The 21,325-nt window shown below is 36.2% G+C and overlaps 1 protein-coding gene across 1 annotated transcript in view; it reads right to left on the reverse strand.

Moving 5' to 3' along the window:
• LOC150096673 (twitchin-like) overlaps positions 1-21,325 on the reverse strand; it is a 2,440,784-nt gene that overhangs the window by 1,041,989 nt on the left and 1,377,470 nt on the right. The window contains exon 74 of the mRNA XM_090408679.1: positions 18,780-19,082. Coding sequence (XP_090264805.1) covers positions 18,780-19,082 — 303 coding nt within the window. The remainder of the gene's footprint in view (positions 1-18,779; positions 19,083-21,325) is intronic.

Genomic DNA, 21,325 nt, shown 5'->3' on the forward strand with positions numbered 1-21,325 from the left:
TGGCAGTCTATCAAAAGCCTTTGCAAAATCTAAGTACACCACTGTATATACATCTCCCCTGTCCAAGGTATTTGTCACCTTGTTATAGTACATAAGTAAGTTAGTGAAAAATGATCTCCCCTTAATAAACCCATGCTGATAACCACAGAGAGTACTGCTGTTATCAACCCATTTCTGTATCCTACTTCTCACAAATCTCTCCAGAACCTTCACCACAACTCCAGATATATAGACCGGCCTATAGTTTGAAGCTTATCACCACCTTTATACAGTGGAACAATTTTACCCTCCTTCCACTCCCTACTTTGGAGGAACTCTTATTAAACAGGCATGTCAATGCTACTGCCAATTACCTGGAACATTCCCTTAAGATGCGTGGTAATATGTCATCGAATCCTATTGCGTTATTGACATCAATTCTTTCTTTTAAGGTTACATGGTGGTCAGCATTCATGGTTAAGAATTTAAGGAGACACAACACACACGTGTGTTAAAATAATTACTTTACTTAATACTAGGAAAGTAACATTTGACATTTCAACCTCTGTATTGAGGTCATCAGCAGAAAAATACATATGCATAAGAACCAAGCTACATGCTACTGCACATTACAAAGGTAAAATGAATCTAAGCTGCTTATTAATCTTTTATCTAGCCTGACCTCTAGTGGGAAAAGAAAAAATAATAATAATATTAAAAAAACATAACAATAATAAAAAATAAAATAAAATAACTTTAAAATAATTAGATATAAAAATAAATTAGAAACAGAACTACCTTAAACATTTCTAAAGTCCTCTCATAGTGAGATTTCCTTCTGGACTTGTTCTGGTTGCTATAAGGGTTGTAGATAGGTCCTCCACATTCTTGGAATGATTAGTCCATCATTTTTGTTCAGGTTTGGATTGTGTTTTAGTATTTCACAGGCTTCTTTAAATTTTCTCTCAAACCAGGTTTTGGTGCGGTGTAGGGACTTGGTGCCTTTCCAGTCAATTCTATGGTATGTTTGGAGTGCGTGGTCTGATAGGCCTGCTTTTCCATAATGGAGGTATTTAATGTGTCGCTTGTGTTCATCTTTTCTGATTAGGACAGTGTGTCCTGTTTCCCCTATATAGGGTAGGTTACATGTACGTTGGATTTTGTAAATGCCTAGGTGGACCAGGTTTGGAAGAGGATCTTTGGAAGAACTGAGTAAATTTCTTAATTTTGTTAAGGGTTTGAAGGTAGTCTTGATGTTGTATTTGTGTAGTGTTCTGTCTATTTTTTCTGAAATTCCTCTAACATATGGTATGGCTATAGCATTCTTATAATCTTTTTTGTTTTTAGTGGTATTTTTATGGAGAATCTTGTGAACTGTTTTTTTATTATAGCCATTTTTTACAAATGCATGGTTGATGATCTTGAATTCTTGCTTTAGAGCTTGCTCTTTTGAGAAAATAGTTAGTGCTCTGTGTTTGAGGGTGCTTATGACTCCTAGTTTTTGTGTTGGGAGGTGATATGAATTTTTGTGTATGTACTGGCTTGTGTGTGTAGGTTTGTGGTAGACTAAGAAGGAAAGAACAACATGTGATGAGTGTGTCCAGAAAAGGAAGAGAGTTGTTGTTTTCGATTTCAACGGTGAATTGGATACGTTTGTGTTGCTTATTCAGGTGACTAAGGAATGTATTTAATGTTTCGTGGTTGTGGGGCAAAATGCTGAAAATATCATCAACATATCTGAGCCAGACTTTGGGCTTTAGACTGGCCGAATCTAGAGCTCGTTGCTCAAAGTCTTCCATGTAAAATCTTCTATGCTCAAAGTCTTCCATGTTTAATGTTATTATTTAATATTATTATTTTTTTTTATTTTCCCACTAGAAGCCAAGCTAGATAAAATATTAATAAGCAGCTTAGATTCGTGTAATGTGCAGTACCTTGGTTCTTATACTTATGTATTTTTCTGATGATGACCACAATACAGAGGGCGAAACGTCAAATGTTACTTTTCTAAAGCAATAATTTTAACACACGTGTTGTGTCTCCCTAAATTCTTAACCATGAATTATTAACAGCAAGGTTATTTATTTCCTCAAACACCTCCTTCTTACTAACAATTAAGCCTCCTATATCCTCTACACTTAATATCATCATGATTTCACCCTGATCAGGATGAAACACCTTTAAATTGATCACTGAATACCTCAACAATGTCTTCTGCAGCAGTTACCATTCTACCACTTTCATTCCTTAACTTCATCTTACCATGATTATTCTTCCTTCTACTTGCCACATATCTAAAAAACCTCTCCAAGGTTTTTCTTTGCTTGATTTGCCAATTTCTGCTCATATTCTACCTTTGTTTTCCTTACGAACTGAGTCACTCTCCTGGCTTGTTCTTTATACTCTTCATGTGACTGATTATTACCATTATTCCTCTTGTACTTCCTCCAAAGGACTTTCTTTTTCCAGATTTCATGCTTAAGCTCCACATTCATCCATTTAACACCTACCTTATTCAGCCATTTGGCCTTTGAAATATATTCACAAATGATGCTGTTATGTATTTCTTTGTTAGTTTCCATGCAGCATTTATTTCCTTACCACTCAACTCCTCATTCCATGTTATAGCTCCAAGCTGTCTCCTAAGCTTGTCATAATCACCAGCCTTATAATTCTACATATATCCTTTCCTCACAATGTCTGCATATGACTAGCCACAACACAGGTGATTACTTCATGATCACTTTCACCAACTGGAGGAAAGTGTGAAACTCCTCTAATAATTACATTCTCTGATGAAATGATGAGATCTAGAACTCTTGATCCACGTATGCCCTTCTTTATGTGCTGCCTGAGATAGTTATCTCTCAAGAACTCGAGAAATTCATTTTACTTATTCCTAAATGCTATCTCTTCATTCCAATCTATACACCATAATTAAAATCACACATAATAATTACCCTTCCTTTGTTAACTAATCCAAATTGTTTATACATTTCTTCATCGCCACATTCCCAGGCCTATCGCAACATCCAACTAAATATGTCTTCCTCTCAATCTCCATGTTACATTATGCTGCCTCATAACAATTGCCACTATTTCCTCCTTTCATGTCTACATTATGTGGAGTTTATTCCCCTGCCATCATCAGCAGAACTTCCACTCCCTTCTTGCCCTTTCTATCCTTGTTGCTGGATGAAAGTATTGTGTGTGTGTGTGTGTGTGTGTGTGTGTGGAAGTACAGTGTGTGTGTGATGTGTGGCAGAGATCAGAAGAAAGAGATGAATGGAAAAAATCAGGAGAGTGGTACTGAGGAGACAGAAATGCTTGGCAAGTAGGATTTTGCAATTATTTAATTCTTAGCCTATCCATGTTATAGGTTTACATCTTTGATAAATGAGATGGATATAAAAATAAAAAAACTGCACACACACACACACACACACACACACACACACACACACACACACACACACACACACACACACACACACACACACACACATTTGGCAGCATAGTTTGGTTGAGCAGACTTCAGCCTACTAGTTGAACAGCACATTTTCTGCTCAACTTGTATGCTGAAGGTTCAATCGTACTCTGGAAGCACATTCATATAAAGCAGATATATAACACATCATTAGTCATCAGTTGAAACATAATACACAGCCTCTTGCTGTCAAATGTGAACTCCACCTTTTTATATAGTGGTCCATTTTTGCAAAACAGTCCCATTACAAATTTAGCAATTATTCCTGGAAGGAAATTGCCAACATGGTTTGTCAAGCAGATTGCATGTCTGCTCTTCAACCAATAGGTTGAAGGTTCAATTCTATTCTGGGAGCACATGTTTGTGATATTTCTTTAGGTGATGATGAATTTTATCAATAATTGTGAGACTAACACTCTGATACTAGAGACCTAAATTAGTTTGAATAATGTTTTACAGTTGGTCTCTAGAGCAGCATTTTTAGTTGCATAAAAATAAAAAAAGAAACAGAATAAAATAAAATAAAATAAAATAAATGTGTGCATGCACTCATAGCAAATCTATAACATATATCATTTAATAGCCAGTTGAACCACAATGCACAGTCCATCCTTTCAAATGTCAACTCCATTATCTCATGCTGTGGACTATTTCCAACAAAGAAACCCTTGAAAATTTACTGATTATTCCTCCTGCAAGGGGATGGCTATAGGAAATGACAACTAAACCTAGAAGGTTGCACACAACTGTCATGAGCTAGTGAGATATCCTTTTCTCATGGGGTGTGAGACAGCATATATCTTTAAGGGAATTCAAAACATACTGCGAAGATTAAACTCAACTTATACCAATTGTACATATAGCAATATAATTGTCAAGCTGCCTGATACTACACAGGCTCAAACTGAATGTAGCTTTCCTATTGGCTGTTACATAATATGATTCTTCTATGTGGTTTTGCTATCAGTAAGTGCACAATCCAACATCTGCCAGAAAATGCCTGCAGGTTATTTCAGAAGTTGTGCATAATATAAGCCAATATTATGCAGAGATTGAGGGCATTATGAATGAGTCACATGTCCAAGAAATTTTTTCCTCTTAATGTATGTCCCTAATCCAATGGTTCTCAAACTGGGTGCCGCAAGTATGCCACAATGGTGCCGCAAAATTTTGAATCGTTTATTTGAAAAAACCAAAATATTCAATTACCACAAATAACTAAATCAAGAACAAAAAAATTATATATTTTGATTTTAATGGATGAAGCGTATATAAAAATTATATTTTTTGTATCACTCTTATATTATATCCTGGGATTTCATTAGATCACCGCGTGTCGTAGTAACTAGATATGTGACAGCACATAAATACTGGGGAAAATGAACTAATGTATGGTTAGTTGTCCTGCTGTCTGTTTTAGTATTTCTCTGTTCAGTGTGAAAAGTATTATACATGATCATTTCCCCCAAACAAAAATCATGAGTCTTTTGTCATCGGTGAGAATAAACAAAGTATGATATTAAAGTCGTTAAATTCAGTGAGTAGAGGTTTTTCTTATTGTTATATATTCCAACTATAATGAGAGACATCGTAAACAAATGTTTTTCCTTTTTTCCATCTGGTAAAAAAATAAAATATTAAAGTTACATATGCCCTTCAAAATCATGAATAATTTTTTCCTTAAAAAAAAGAAGAAGTGAAGATTCTGACAATCAAGAAATGTCTACTTGTAGCAAAGCTAACGAACCAATTCGCACTAATAAAGTATCAAAAACTGATACTTGCATTAATGAAGATTTGACTATTTTTAATGTTCAGCAACAAAAAGGCACTAATGAAACAACAGAAAGAGAAAGAATAAGTTCATGTAAAAAGGGAACAATGAAAAAGAATGTAAAAACACGTTTATATCAAGAGAGCTATCTAAAAATGGGATTTACGTGGTGTGGTGATAAATTAATTCCCAGACCTAAGTGTATTTTGTGTGGTTTGGTTCTATCAAATGAGGCTATGGTACCTAGCAAATTATTGCGACATTTCTCCACAAAGCATGACAACTTGTCGAATAAAAATCCTGAATATTTCAAAGAGTTAATATTTCAAAGTAAAAGTTTTGCAAGAAAGTTTACAATTTCCGACCGAGTTCAAGAAGCAAGTTATTTAGTCGCTGAAATAATTGCAAAGGAAATGAAGCCTCACACTATCGGCGAAACCTTGATTCGTCCGGCCTGTTCAGCAATTGTGAGAACAATTTTTGGTACTGAGGCAGAAGAAGAAATAAAGAAGATTCCATTATCAAATGATACTATGAGTAGGCATATTAATGATCAGTCAGTCGATATTGAAAAGTCAGTTATAACCAAAATAATCGAATCAAAATTTTTCAGTTTGCAGTTAGATGAGTCAACTGATATTGGTGGTAAAGCACACTTATTTGTTTTGACTCGATTCATTGCAGATCATAAAATTATCGAAGAATTTCTATGCTGCAAGGAATTCAAAAAATTACGATGGGAAAAGATGTTTTTGACATAATGAACACATATTTTAATACAAATGGTCTATCTTGGAAAACTTGTGTGGGTATATGTACAGATGGTGCAACTTCTATGGTTGGAATTACAAAAGGGTTTGTTTCCTTTGCTAGAAAAAAAAAGAGAACATTATAACGACTCATTGCTTCATTCATCGTGAATCATTGGTGGCAAAGACAATTGGCTTGGAATTATAAAGTGTATTAGAAGAAATCATTCAGATGGTTAATTACATCAAGGCCAGACTATTAAAATCTAGAATATTTGCAGGACTATGTGAAGAGATGCAATCTCATTACAAGAATCTTCTTCTTCATAACGAAGTAAGATGGCTTTCAAAAGGTCACGTATTGGATCGTTTTTTTGAACTTAAAGAAGAAATATTAATGTTTTTCCAAAATGAAGAAAAACCAGAATTCTATAAATTATTACAAGATGATTTTTGTTGTTCCAAACTAGCCTATTTAACAGACATATTCGATCATCTGAACAAGCGGAACTCCAACATGCAAGGAAGAAATGAGAATATTTTGACATCTACAGATAAAATTAAAGCTTTTAAGATAAAATAAAAATGTGGAAGATAAAATTAAGCACCAACAATGTAGAAATGTTCCTTAAAGTTGCCTCCAGAAAATGTAAGAACACTGATCTGCAAAAGCTATTTACAGTCATTTAACATCGTTAGAAGAAAAAACTGACCATTATTTTCCAGACATTTCAGTCAATTTATACGATTGGATTCGAAATCCATTTGTAGAGTCAACATCAGCAACGAGTGAGTTAAGTCTTATAGAAGCCGAAGAATTAATTGATATAAGTAACGATCATACGTTGAGATTGAAACATTCAGAAATGTGTGAATTTATTTTGGATAACAACTATGAAGGAGTACCCCAATATAGGATTCAAAGCACTTAACATCTTATTGCAATTTTCTACATCTTATTTGTGTGAACTGGGTTTTTCTGCACTCATAAATATTAAAACAAAGAAGAGAGAAAGACTAAAGGCCCGTGAAAATGAGATGAGAATGTCTCTCAAAAACAAGGCCTAATATCAAAGAAATATGCAAACACAGGCACATATTTCACATTAAGTTCATATTTTATTATCTGAACCTTTATAATAGCTTTTGTTTTGTGTGTTTTGGGGTTGTTTGAAAATAAACCAATTTAGTTTAAATAAAATCTGTTTTCTTTTAAACACACTTTCCTTCATATCTTTAGTATCTGTAATATCAATTTATTTATGGGTTATATATGCAAGTCTTTCAGAATCAATTAATCGGCACTTTACTCTCCATAAAAAGCAAATAATACTAGGGGTGCCGTGAAATTTATTTATTGATTTTAGTGTGCTGCCAGACAAAAAAGTTTGAGAACCACTGCCCTAATCTATAATCACCTATCATTTGAAGAGAAAAAACTCCATCAATTATATACAGGGTGTTCGGGATAAATTTGACAGTTTCGTAAGGAAAAAGAAAATCTTCTTTGTATCTATTAAATTTAATGAATTGACAAAAAAACATTACAGGCAGAGTTAATTACAATATTATCAACAAGATTTACTCAAAATAACCACCATTAGCATCGATCACAGCTTCAATTCTGCTTCGGAACCTCGAACAAGCTGATGCTACAGTCTCCCTGGGAAGGGCCGCAAAAACTGTTTTAATTTTATCCATTAACTGGGCTTTTGTATTACTGGAAGTGCGATTGGTGTCTTTTTCAACTGCGCCCCATACAAAATAATCCATGGGGTTAAGGTCTGGGGAGTTTGGAGGCCAAACATTTGGACTGGTGAAGTCGTAGAAATTTTCAGACAACCATTTTTGACTTTTCCCAGAGGTGTGGCAAGGGGTCGAATCCTGCTGCCATACATACGGCCTACCATTGGCTACCCTTGTTATCCAGGGCTTGACTACAGTTAGCAACTCCACGAACTAAGCCCGAATTCCAATGCCAGGGTTCTTCAACACCTGTTCCTGCAGATTTGCAAGGAATTCTGCTGTACGAACGCAATCAGATCGTCTGCTAGGGATCTTTCTTCTTGCTACATCCTCGTAGTCACCATTGCAAGTCTCTAGTTCATGCCTGATTGTTTTTACTGTATTCAGGGAGCATTGGGCAGCAGTCGTAATATCCTTATTTTGATGGCGGGCACGAATCATCATGATACAAGTTATTCTCTTCCATGATTCAGGTGGGTTCCAGCTATCCATCCTTTCTGACATCTTGTATATGAATGAAGAAGGGTCCAAACTTTTAAATGAAGAGAAGTGTGTGTGTTAATACATGTAACTTACGGAAAAATATAATTAATTATAAATATGTCAAATTTATCCCGAACACCCTGTATATATATAAAATATAGAAACTATCCAACCACAAAAATGACCTTCCACACACTATTTCCTCAATACTTGCAGTACAAACTCATTCAAATTTAACTGACTTACATCATCACTTACAGACATCTAGAAATGACCACCTACATTTAACTGAATTTTGAATATTCACTACAACACCGACTATAATTCTAGCTGGTCAAAGTATATTGTATATGATTAATTATGCCAAAAGGTTGACATTTCTGCCTTTGTGATTTAATATTCCATGCCAGAGAATGTCATATCCATTTTTAACTTTCTCTGTCTTAAACTTTTATCATCTTATTCAGTTACAATTCTCTACCATTTTTTTCCAATCAATGCAATCCAACTATAATCTTTCTTTTATTTTTTTTTTTTTTGCTAGCTACATATCAAAAGAACTTCCAGGAATTTTTTTTTGGTATCATTAGCTAACTGCTGCTCATACTGAAATTTTGCTACCCTAACCAACCCTCCTTGCCTGTTCTTTAAATTTCTCATAGAACTGATTATTATCACACCTCTTCTGTTGCATCATCCAAATTGGCAGCGCTCATGAGCCAAGCGTAGCAGACGTGTGTAAGAAGAGCTCCTGATTGAGATAAGTATTCTAGGAATAATTAAATATATATGCGTATTTGTTTGAGTAAGAGCTGCTGTAAACATTGTGCGCTACCAGTATTATTACTGTGGTGGATTTTGTTTTGCTTAAACATATTTACAAAATCGTTATTATTAGCCCTCACTGGCACAGCAAATGCAAACATGGCAGCGGCTTTGTCATTCCATGACTTTAATTTAGATTTCAGTCATTTCATTAAATGTGAGGTGTGTTATATGTATTCTTTCGATTACATAAATGATTTGTGGATGTTTAGGGCAGATGGAAGAAGAGTGTGTTTGAAGTGTGACCTTAACGAGGAATTGATGAATGCAAATATGAAATTGATGACAGAAAGTGTTAGTAGTGAGAATGGTGTGGGGAAAATGATTGCACGTTCAAAGGAGAAGGATGGTGAGAAAGAGAGGCGAAAAAATATTAAAAAATCAGTAAAAAAGAAAAAGAGTGATTTAAAAAATATAACTGATATTAAAAAGGATGAAAGTGAAGCAAGAGTAGTGGAAAGCAATGAAATTGAGAGAACGAATGAAACTGGAAATGGTGTAAGAGGAATCGAAAGTGGAAAAAATTGAAAGAATGAATGATAGCGAAAGTTGGACACATGTTGGACCAAAAGTATGGAAACAAAGAAGGATGAATGATAGTGAAAGTGAGAAGGGGGGTCGAGAGTTAGAAACTTAGAAAGATTGAACAATAGAGACAATGGGTTGCAAGATATTGAGAGAACGAATGAAACTGGAAATGGTGTAACAGAGGAATCGAAAGTGGAAAAAATTGAAAGAATGAATGATAGCGAAAGTTGGACACATGTTGGACCAAAAGTATGGAAACAAAGAAGGATGAATGATAGTGAAAGTGAGAAGGGGGGTCGAGAGTTAGAAACTTGGAAAGATTGAATAATAGAGACAATGGGTTGCAAGATTCGGAAGTTGAATTGGATGAGGAAAGACATGAAATGGATGCAGAATGAAATTAAGAAAATTCGGGTAAAAGCTATTAAAACAAATCAGGATGGCATGAGAGTTAACGAAAGATGAGCGAGTGGCGTTGTGGCGACTCCATTATTAAAGGTGTGCTGGATTATAGATACACAAGGTATGTTTTCCAGGTGGTAGAATGAGTAGAGTGATTGAGGCAATTGGATATGAGGCAGGAGCGAGCAAAAAGTTAATAGTTTTAATAGGTAAATGATTTGACAGAGGTCAAAGAGAGTGTCAGATTGGATATCAGGAGGCTGCTCAGAAGGATAAAAGAGAATAGTGTGACAGGAATGGTAGTCAGCATGTTGTCTAGGTATGACTGTAGTGAAATGAGGCGGAGAGCAAGGATTATGAATGATATGCTGGCTGAAATGTGTGATGAGACAGGAGTACAGTTTGTTAATGTGCGCAATGAGTTTGAAGGATGAAGTGAGCTGTATGGGAGTGATGGACTGCATTTGAGTGGTTATGGTGTAAGTCGCCTGGAGAGACTGCTGCTGGAAGGTGGAGAAGTGAGTAGAAAGAATGAATCAGAGCAAGTGGGAAGTGATGTGGAAGAAGTGGTTATGAATGGGGAAGTGAGTAGAATGAGTATAGAAAATGAGAGAATGGCTGTGCAAGAGGAGCAGGGAAATGGGAAGGCTCAGGGTGGACAGGGGTACACAGCATGAGAAAGGTGGATGCTCCAAGAAGAGGCGAGAGCATGTGTAAAAAGGAAAGCAATGGGAAACCCTGGGATCAAGAGGAAACAGTTGGAATTGAAAAGGGTTCTAAAATGAAAAGGAGAAAGGGAAATGGCTCCAGTCGAGCATGGAGAGATCACATCGAGTGAGTGGTATCAGTGGAACTAGCTGTAGATCCAGATATGAGCTGTTGTATTTGTATACAAATGCTAGAAGTATAAGAAACAAGGCAGATGAAATGGTTGTGCTAAATGCATCTGTTCACCCAAAGATTGTCAGAATAAGTGAGACATAGTTGGAAGAGGATGACATCCTGACAGGAATAGAGATGGAATGGTATGATGTGTTTTGTGAGGATAGAAGGGGTAAAAAGGGAGGTGGAGTACTATTGATGATCGAGAAAGAGTTATGTCCATTCAAAGTAGACATGCACAAGGGAAATAGTGCCAGTGGTTTTGAGGCAGTATGGTGTGAGATATAGGTGAATGGAATCAAATACTTGGTGGGATGTTTTTATGAAATGGTTGAACCATTTAGATGAAATGGTTGCGCTAAATGCATCTGTTCACCCAAAGATTGTCAGAATAAGTGAGACATAGTTGGAAGAGGATGACATCCTGACAGGAATAGAGATGGAATGGTATGATGTGTTTTGTGAGGATAGAATGGGTAAAATGGGAGGTGGAGTACTATTGATGATAGAGAAAGAGTTATGTCCATACAAAGTAGACATGCACAAGGGAAACAGTACCAGTGGTTCTGAGGCAGTATGGTGTGAGATATAGGTGAATGGAATCAAATATTTGGTGGGATGTTTTTATAGCCCAGGTAATGTGGATGGTGGTGATAATGAAATGTATAATCAAATTAGCAATGCAAATAAGAAAAGGGTGATCATTATGGGTGATTTTAATTATGGCAATAGAGACTGGAATGATGAGATAGCAACTTGAAGTAAAGAAAATGAGTTTCTTGAGTTTTTGAGGTATAACTACCTCAGACAGTATGTAACAGAGGGAACACAAGGCTTGAGGATGTTGAATTTGGTCATCTCATCAGAGGATATAATCATAAATGAGGTATCATATCATCCACCAATTGGTGAGAGTGACCATGAGGTGATTACCTGGGTGGTTGCCAGCAGTGTGAGGACCTCTGTGAGAAGAGGGTATATGTGGAATTACAAGAGGGTGATTATGAAGAGCTCAGGAGACAGCTTGCAGGTGTAGCATTGAATGAGGAGTTATCTGGAAAAGAGATCAATGCAGCTTGGAGGATTTTCAAAAACTGTCTAGTAGATGCAATGTCTAAATGTATTCCAAGGGTGAGAAGGTTAAATAAGGTAGGTGTGAGATGGATGAATAAAGAGATTAAGCTTGTGATACAGAGAAAAAGGGCATTGTGGACACAGCATAAGAGAAGTGGAAGTAACCAATTTCATGAGGTCTACAAAGACCAGGAAAGGAGGGTGACTTGGTTGGTGAGGGTAGCTAAAGAGAGGTATGAACAGCAGTTAACTAATGAAGCCAAAAAGAATCCTAAGGAGTTCTTTCGATATGTAGCCAGCAAAAGAAAGAATGATTATGGAAGGATGACATTGATTGGAGTAAAAAAGGTATAAAGAGAGCTGCTGCAGAAGGTTTGGTGGAGATACTTAATGAGCAGTTCATAAAGATCTTTCAATCTTGTGAATGTGACTTCATGAAGAGATTGAGAGCAGTTGATGATGGGAAAGAGAGACTGACTGTAAGTGAGTAAGAGGTGTATGGGGCGTTGAGTAAACTAGATGTTAATAAGGCTGTGGGACTTGATAACATATCACCACGTATACTGAAGGAATGTGCCAGGGAGTTGACACCTGCCTTGGCATATTTTTTTAATACGAGTCTTGCACTCGGTCAAGTTCCTAAGGAATGGAAGGAGGGCAAGATTGTGCCACTTCATAAAGGAGGTGATCAAACTCAAGCATCAAGCATTATTATAGGCCTATCTGTGTGTCAGGTGTTGTGGTTAAGTTAGTGGAGAAGCTTGTGAGAACTAGGATCCAGAGTTGGGTTGACTACAGTGGTATTATCTTTGATGGACAGCATGGATTTGCTAAAGGGAGATCATATTTTAGTAATCTATTTACTTATTGCAATAAAGTGACTGCTTCCTTGCACAGAGGATAAGGATACACAGTAATATACTTGGATTTCGCAAAAGCTTTTGATAAAGTACCTCATGATAAGTTGACAGTCAAACTAGAGCAGAGGGGTTGGATGTTAGATTAGTGCACTGAATTGGAGACTGGCTATCTGATAGGTATCAACAAGTTGTGTATGGGGGAGCATTATATGGGAAAGGGAACGTCACTAGTGGAGTGCCTCAGGGATCTGTTTTAGGGCCATTAGTATTTAACTTGTATATTAATGATATTGGTGAAGATTTGGATGGAGATATTCAGTTGTTTGCAGATGATGCAAAGTTGGAATGAGCCATGAAGAGTAGTGAAGATGTAGTGGCCTTACAAGTAGACTTGAATAAATTGAGTGACTGCGCACGGAAATGGGGATGCGAGTTCAATGTTGCAAAATATAAAGTTTTGGAAAACAAAGATGGGATGCAGAATTTATGCTTGGTGAGGATATATTGTTGGAGGTGGAAGAAATAAGAGATCTGGGGGTGATAGTGGATAAGGATCTGAAATTTAGGGGACACACAGCCAAAATTGTGAAGACAACACAAAGGCTTCTGGGAATGATGCGGAGGACACTGACATGTAGAAGTGGGGAGATTCTTGTTCCGTTGTATAAGGCTTTCATTAGGCCACACATGGACTATTGTGCCGAGATTTGGTCACTTGGTTTTCAGAAGGATTAAGAGATGTTGGAAATGGTCCAAAGGAGACTGACTAAGGTAGTTTCTGACCTCTGGAATGTCGAGTATGAGGAAGATTGAGAAGATATAATTTGCATAGTCTGGTGGACAGGAGGAAGGGGGGATATTGAAAATAGTGGGAGATAAGGGGAGAACCAGAGGTCATCCCTGGAAACTGTATAAAGAGGGTGTGAGTAGGGGGAGTGAGAGGCAGGTTTTTTTCATGTAGAGTTGTAAATTATTGGAATGCCTTGCCTGAGAGTGTGGTGTCTGCAAGGAGTTTGAGTATGTTTAAGACACTGTATGATGATCTATGTGTATGATGAAGGGACCTCTTAGATGATTCTTTGACTCCATGAGGTCTTGGGGGTGATAATAATAATAATAATAATAATAATGCCTTTTTTCTTTGTGTTGCATGCTTAATCCATTTCACACCTTCCTTATTTAACCTTCTGACCTTTGGAATATATTTCAGCATTGCTTCTACTAGATAGTTCTTGAATTTTACTGAAGCAGCAATGATCTCTTTTCCACCTAACTCTTTATTCCATGCTACAGCTGCAATCTATATCCTCAGTTTATCATATTCACCAGTCTTGTAGTTCCACATATACCTTTCCTCACTGAAATCCTCACTTGATTGGCAACCATCCTGATAATCAGTTCATAGTCACTCTTCACCAACTAGAGGGAGATTTGATACTTCGTTTATATAATAACATCCTCTGATGAGATGATCAAATCCAAGGCACATACTGTGAGTTTGAGGGATGATTCTATTTCTATAAAAAAGAGGGCCTACACTTAAATGGATCTGATCAGGAGTCTGGAAAAATTATTAGTTGATATGAGAAATAACACAGAGAGTCAGGGAACTGAATTCTGATAGGAGGAATCATGAGAATCTGTATGTAAGAGCACCAATGTTAGGTAACTGTGACAATGATGAGAATGGTAATTATTATGGAAATTATTATAAAGAGAGAGAGAGAGAAAGAGAACAATTCTGTGTTTGTCCAGTTCGGACATATCATACATGTGTAAAGATGTATGCATAAGTAAGGAACCAGATATGAACAGAAATCTGCAAGTTGTCGAACTGTGTCATGCAGAATGCACACAAGTATGCAAATAGCATGCAGGTAACTTATTATGTCTGCATATGAATGCAATGAATATCAGAAACAAAGGGAGAGAGAGTTTGTTGCCTTGGTCAATATGTTGGGGCCTCAGTTTGCAGGAATTAGTGAGACCTGGCTATCAGAATCAGATATACTAAACTGGTATTGGGTGTAAAGGGTACAGTATTTTTAGGAAGGATTAGACAGGATAAGAGAGGGGGGGGGGCTTGAATCCAGCTAGAGTTGAGGCCTATGACTGCAATACGAGTAACAGTATTTCATGCGGCAGTGAGTTTGAAGCCATCTGGTGTGAGGCATAGTCTAACAAGATCAAATACATAGTGGAGTGTTGTTACAGACTTGGTGGATCAGTTGTTAGTGATGAAGAAATTCATCATCAAATTGAGATGATGGGTGTGAAAATAATAACCATAACAGTGAACTTTAATTATCCAAACACTGATTGGCTAAAAGAAATCTCATGAGAAGAATATAACTGAATTTATGGAGCTGTTGCTAGCAACTGGGTTCTGCATCTTCATATCAGTTGTCGGAAGAGAAGGATATCGAAAGTGAGTGGGAAATGTTAAAAAAACACTTAAATGATGAGATATCAGAATGTGTCCCTAGAGTTCAAAGAATAAATAGAGTATGAGTGAGGATGTGTAATCTAATTAAGCAAGGGATTTGATGTGGAAGCAATACCATGTGAATAAGGAGTCACATGGCCTGGTTGGCTGAGTTAGTGTATCTGCTCTTCAGCCAAAAGGCTGGAGGTTGGAATCCCACTATGGGCATGGATGTCTGTGAAACTACTACTGGTGGTGGTGGTGGTCGGCAGTAGATGGTGTTGGTATAGATGATGATTGATGATGGTAGTAATGTTTCAGTGTAGATGATGATCGATGATGATAGCAGTGTTTCAGTGTAGTTGGCGAATTGAGAGATGGAGACAAAGAGTTGTTGATTAGATGCTCTCCCTCGATAAGTCATTGGACTCCTTGGAGGTGTCACGTAATAATAATAATAATAATGTAATAATTCTGATAATTATAAACAGCAGCCCGAAGAGTCAGAAGTGTTATATGGAAAGCTAACTGTGAGTATGAAGAGACACTTGCTCTGCAAGTTAAAGATAATCCAAAAGAATTCTCTCTTTATGCGGCAAGTAAAAGAAAGAATGAATTTGAAAGAATAACTCTACTTAATACAGATGAAATGCAAGTGACTGATGTAGAAGAGTTCAACTAATGATTGCCCATTTTGCTAAAAGCTATCAGTTGCACAAACTGAATAGGAATTCAGCAATACGGACTGATGGGATATCAGCATGGGTGCTTCTAAAGTGTTAAGCTGAACTGGCTATTCCTTTGATCCAGACTATATAATTTGAGTCTCAGAACAGAGAAGATTCCACAGGAGTGGAAAGAATGTATGGTAATCCCATTGATCAGGGGTGGTGCAAAGACTGATAACTGTATCCGACTATCGACCAATGAGTATCTCAGGAGTGGTGAAAAAATTGGTTAGGGCTAGCATTCAGAAATGGGTTGACAGAGAATCTCTACTTTACAATGAATAGCATGAACTTACTAATTAAGGTAGCATGATACTTTTGAATTTTGCTAAGGCTTTTGACAGAATACAGCATGGAAGGCTACTGCAAAAATTTGAGAATATGGGATTGAATTATAAATTATTGGCATGGATAAGAGGATGGCTGACTAACAGATATCGAAAAGTCATATAAGGGGGAGGTGTGAATCTGCAAGATTCAAGGTAACTAGTGGTGTGCCTCAAGAATCTGTCTCTGGTTGTTATTCAATCTGTACATTAATAACATTGGGAAGGATTTGACATGTGATGTACAGCTATTTGCTGATGATACAAAGATAGGTAGGGTAATCAGAAGTGTTGCTGATATGCAGTACTTGCAGAATGATTTGAATAGGCTGGAATTGTGGGCATGAGAAAATAGCTATCAGGTCAATGTTAATAAAGGTAAGTGATGCACTTTGATGTAATTCGATATCCAACGTTGTATTATGTTGATGGGATTATGCTAGAAGAAACTGTTCAGGGTAGGGATCATTTAGTAGACAGGAAGTTAAAGTCCAAGGGTTAGGTGTCATAGCAAAGATTATAAATATAACTGAGAGAATTATTACAATGATGAAATGAACCTTGACATGTAAAGATAAGGAAGTTATTTTTCCTCTTTACAAGGCCCTGATAAAACCTCACTTGGACTAATGCACAGAGGTCTGGTCTCCTGGTTTCTGTGGTGATTCTGATACAGTGGAGAGAGAGTGCAAAGGTAAGTGTCAAAAATGATAATAAGATTGTGAAATACTGATTATGAAGACAGACTGAGAATTTGTAGGCTGCAGACAAACAAGAGAAAGAAAGAGAGAGGGGGGGGGATGGTATGATTGAGAGTTACAAACTTCTGAAAGGGTTATATAGATTTTCATTAATGGGATTTTTCATTTTATGGAGGGTAGGGAAATGACACAAGGGTAACCTTGGAAGTTGATAATGAATGCTGTTAATAAGGCAGTGAAGGCTAAATTTTTCTCTCATAGAGTGGTGCATGATTGGAATGGATTGTTATTGGATGTAGTGTGCGTGTGTGTGTGTGTGTAAGTGGTGTGAATGAATTCAAGAACAGGTATGGCAGTTAGTGATAATATTATGGCCTCCCTCAATAAGTTTCTTACTCCCTAGAGGTGTTATCCCATTCTGTATTGCCATAATTAAAATCACCCATAATGATTACCTTTTTCCCATTTGCTTGGCCAATTTGCTTATACATTTCCTGGTCATTACTCTCCACATTACTAGGTTTATAGCAACATTCAATGAAGTATTTCATCTATTTACCTCTATTCTCATGCCATACTCCTTAAAACCACAAACAGTATTTCCACCTTAAATTAAAAAGAAAACAACAACAACAAAAAAAAAGTAGAGGCTAAGTGATTAGAGATTTTGGTAAACAGTTTCCTCTTAGATTGCTCACTGCAACTCATGCAGATCTATACTTTTCTTTCATAATGACTAACTCTTTCTGACCTCAAATCCTATTCAGAATTTTAGTGATTACACCATTCCTTCTTCTCCTTACATGATAAGCCTTGCAGTCCTCAGACATTGCATACTTGAAGGTATTTCAAGAGCATTCATAACAACCAATGTGGAGGGACAACAATCTAGTTAATTCATGTGGTGTTTACAAAACATAATATGAATGTAGATACCCTGAAAAGACATATATGGAGTTGGAAGTTGGTTTCGAGTCTATTTTGATAAGAATGGAAGGTGTAGTTGGAATGCTGGCTGGCCATAATAAGAAATACAGAAAATAAAAAGTCAAGGTTAATTTAAAAGGCCACAGAAATAATTTGTCAGTAAATGTAAAAAATAAATATAAAAAATACAAAACACACACACACACACACACACACACACACACACACACACACACACACACACACACACACACACACACACACACATATATATATATATATATATAAAATTAACAAAAAAATAGGGAAAAAAAACCTCATTCCACATTCTATCATATATACACAGTATGATATGCAATACATTGACAAAAAAAACCTTTCATGGGTGAGAACCACATAAAAATGTATTTATTTGTTATTTATTATTTTTTTAAAGCAGTTATCATTATCTGTGCCTTTGAACTCTCATAGAATATTCTCTCGTTCAGGCAGTTGCAACCAAGCGCACAAATGGATATTATTTACACTGTTGCCATTATACTATCACTAAAAACACTCATGTATCAGTGAATGAAATACTGAATAAATTATTTCAATTTAGCATATTACCCCAAGAAGGAATGGTGTAATCACTAAAATTCTGAATAGGATTTGAGGTCAGAAAGAGTTAGTTAGTCATTATAAAAGAAAAGTATATATCTGCATGACTTGCAGTAAGCAATCTAAGAGGAAACTGTTTACCAAAATCTCTAATGGCTTGAGTTGCAGCTGTCATTGAACAGCAAAAGGAGATACTTGGTCATAGATATAATAATGCATTAAACTTATAACAAACCTGTCTAAATGTATTTAAAACTGGTTAAATGAGATTGAATTAACTTACAAAACTTTGGTTTGGCTGTCACAAAATCTGATGGTTCACTTGGTTCACTTTCACCTCCTTTATTTACTGCTATCACTCGGAATTCATAATCATTGCCCTCCTGCAAACCTGGAACAGAACATTTAGTTTGATTGGCTGGGACATCAGCAGCCTTGGTCCAAACTGGGGAACCTTTCTCCTTTTTCTGGATAATATATCCATTAAGAGGCACTCCACCTGTATCTTTTGGTGGTGTCCATTCTAGATCAACATGATCTTTATCCCAGTCTGTAATTTTTGGCTTACCAGGTGGTTGTGAGCATTCTGTCAAATGAATAAAAAAAATCACCATTTTGAAGAAAATTATTATTCTTATCAAGTGAAGAACTTGATTACTAATAATTATTACTATAATGATATATCACAAATCTGAGAATAGAATACAAAGAATGTCCAGAATGCTATGATTTTCTGAAGCATACAATTTTTATTTATTTATTTATATTGTTTTTTTTTTCCAGTTGAAACAAGTGAATTTGATACCACCTAACCAAATAATGACAAGGAAATACTTGGTATCAAAGCACTGAAATCACAATATAACATATCATACAATAAACATGAAACAAATATGTTTTTCAAACTAGTCAACTTTTTATCCTTTTATTTTTATTTTTAGATTTGTTTAGATATTAATTACATTTGTTGTTGTTTCCCTTTAGTCAAAGAAGGAAAATAAATCTTCATCTTTCCATCTCATCTTATGTGAGATAGCACAATCTATCACACAGAGGTACTAAATGAGAAACACATACAGGTAATTATTCAATGTTATTATTCAAATGCAATGATGAATTTCATCACCTGGTTTGAGATCAATGCCTCACTTACTGGAGGCCTGAAGTTGCTTGAAAAGGTTTCAAGTTTAGTCTCTGTGGCAAGGTTTCTAGATTATGTAAAATTAATCCTAAAAGTACAAAAATAAATAAATAAATTGTGGATAAGAGTTTCATGAAAAATATAAAAGAAAGAAAAAGCAAAAACAATGTAGCCATTTTATTTTCAAATGACAAGAAAGAGAGAGAGAGATATCTTCCAGGCTTCACACTCTTTGTGATTTGGCATGTTCAATTTACAGAGTTAAGAAAACATATGTGTGGAAATAAAGATCTAGTAATTATGTAAAGATATAAGAGGCAACTGTAGTGGTGCCACAGCATAAGATGTTGGCAGTGCAGAAGATATAGTCAAGAAATTCTAGAGAGATGTAGTAACAGACTACATATTTAGGGATCATGAGGATAAATCAGATGGCAGTTAAATGAATGAATGAATATCATCAGCAAAAATGGAAATGTTATTAATGGAATGTAAAGCAAAATTTGATCAGCAAGCAAGTTCATGAGAGTAAAACACAAAATCTGATTATTAAAGGAAATTAACTAAGCAGAAGAAAATAAATCCCAAAGAGCTGTTTCACTATGTGAGAAGTAAAAGGCAGAATACTTGTGTCAGTAATGAAGCAAATCACAAAGTGGTGACAAAAGAAGTTAAATTGCTGATGATCACTGATGAGGGTATATCATCCAGGTATAGATAATGCAGCAAATGTTGTGACAGGGCTCCAAGTGTGTCAAGCAAAGAGAAAAAAAGGTTCCAGAAAAAAACGATAGCAGTTCCGGTACAGGCACCAAAACAGATGTATAAATTACAGATTGCTGGAGTGGTGGTTAACATACTGTCAAAGTTGATCAAAGGCAGAATTCAGGTATGGATGGAAAGGCATGTAATCTATGGAGAACAGCACATTTTTGTGAAGACTAGGTCTTTTTATTATTATTATTATTATTATTACAGTCAACACCAGGGAGTCCTTAGACTTATTGATTGAGGCCCTAAATATCATGTTAAGAACTATTCAGCATTCACACAGTATCTATCATACTTTGCTTTGAACTCATTCACAGTTATGGCACCCACAACAGACTCTAGCAGCTTATTCTACCCATTCACGACTCTGCAAGTAAGAACTAGCTTTTTAATAACCTTGCTAACTACAGTCTTGCTCAGTTTCCATGGATGGCCCCCTAGTTCTCCCACAACCACACCTGTTATGAAAAATTTCCTCTGAATTAATCTTGTAAAAACCCTCAGTAATTTGAATGTCTCAATCATATCACTACTTTTGCACCTATCAATCAGTTTCTGTAATCCACAAATCTTCACCCTGTTCTCGTAAGGTTCATTCCGTAGATCAGCTACCATCTTGGTCACTTGCCTCTGGATCCTCTCTACCTCCTCCTCATCATCAAGAAACCCTAGTGCCCAGATCTGCACACAGCAGTCAAGATGGGGTCTTATCAAGGCTTGATAAAGAGGAACAATAACCTGCTTGTCTCTGCTCATCAAAGTATTCTTCAGTAACCAAGTGATCTGATGAGCTGATTTAGTCACTTTTGCTATGTTCCCCCTAAACTTTTACTCCCTATCCACTAACACTCCCAAGTTTCTGGCTTCGTCAATTTCCTGGAGTATGGTTCCACCAATGTGGTATACCGCTGATAATC

Source organism: Typopeltis vanoorti, chromosome 18 (genome assembly GCF_054136105.1).
Source record: "Typopeltis vanoorti isolate ZY-2024b chromosome 18, IOZ_Tvanoo_1.0, whole genome shotgun sequence".
NCBI lineage: Eukaryota > Metazoa > Arthropoda > Arachnida > Uropygi > Thelyphonidae > Typopeltis > Typopeltis vanoorti.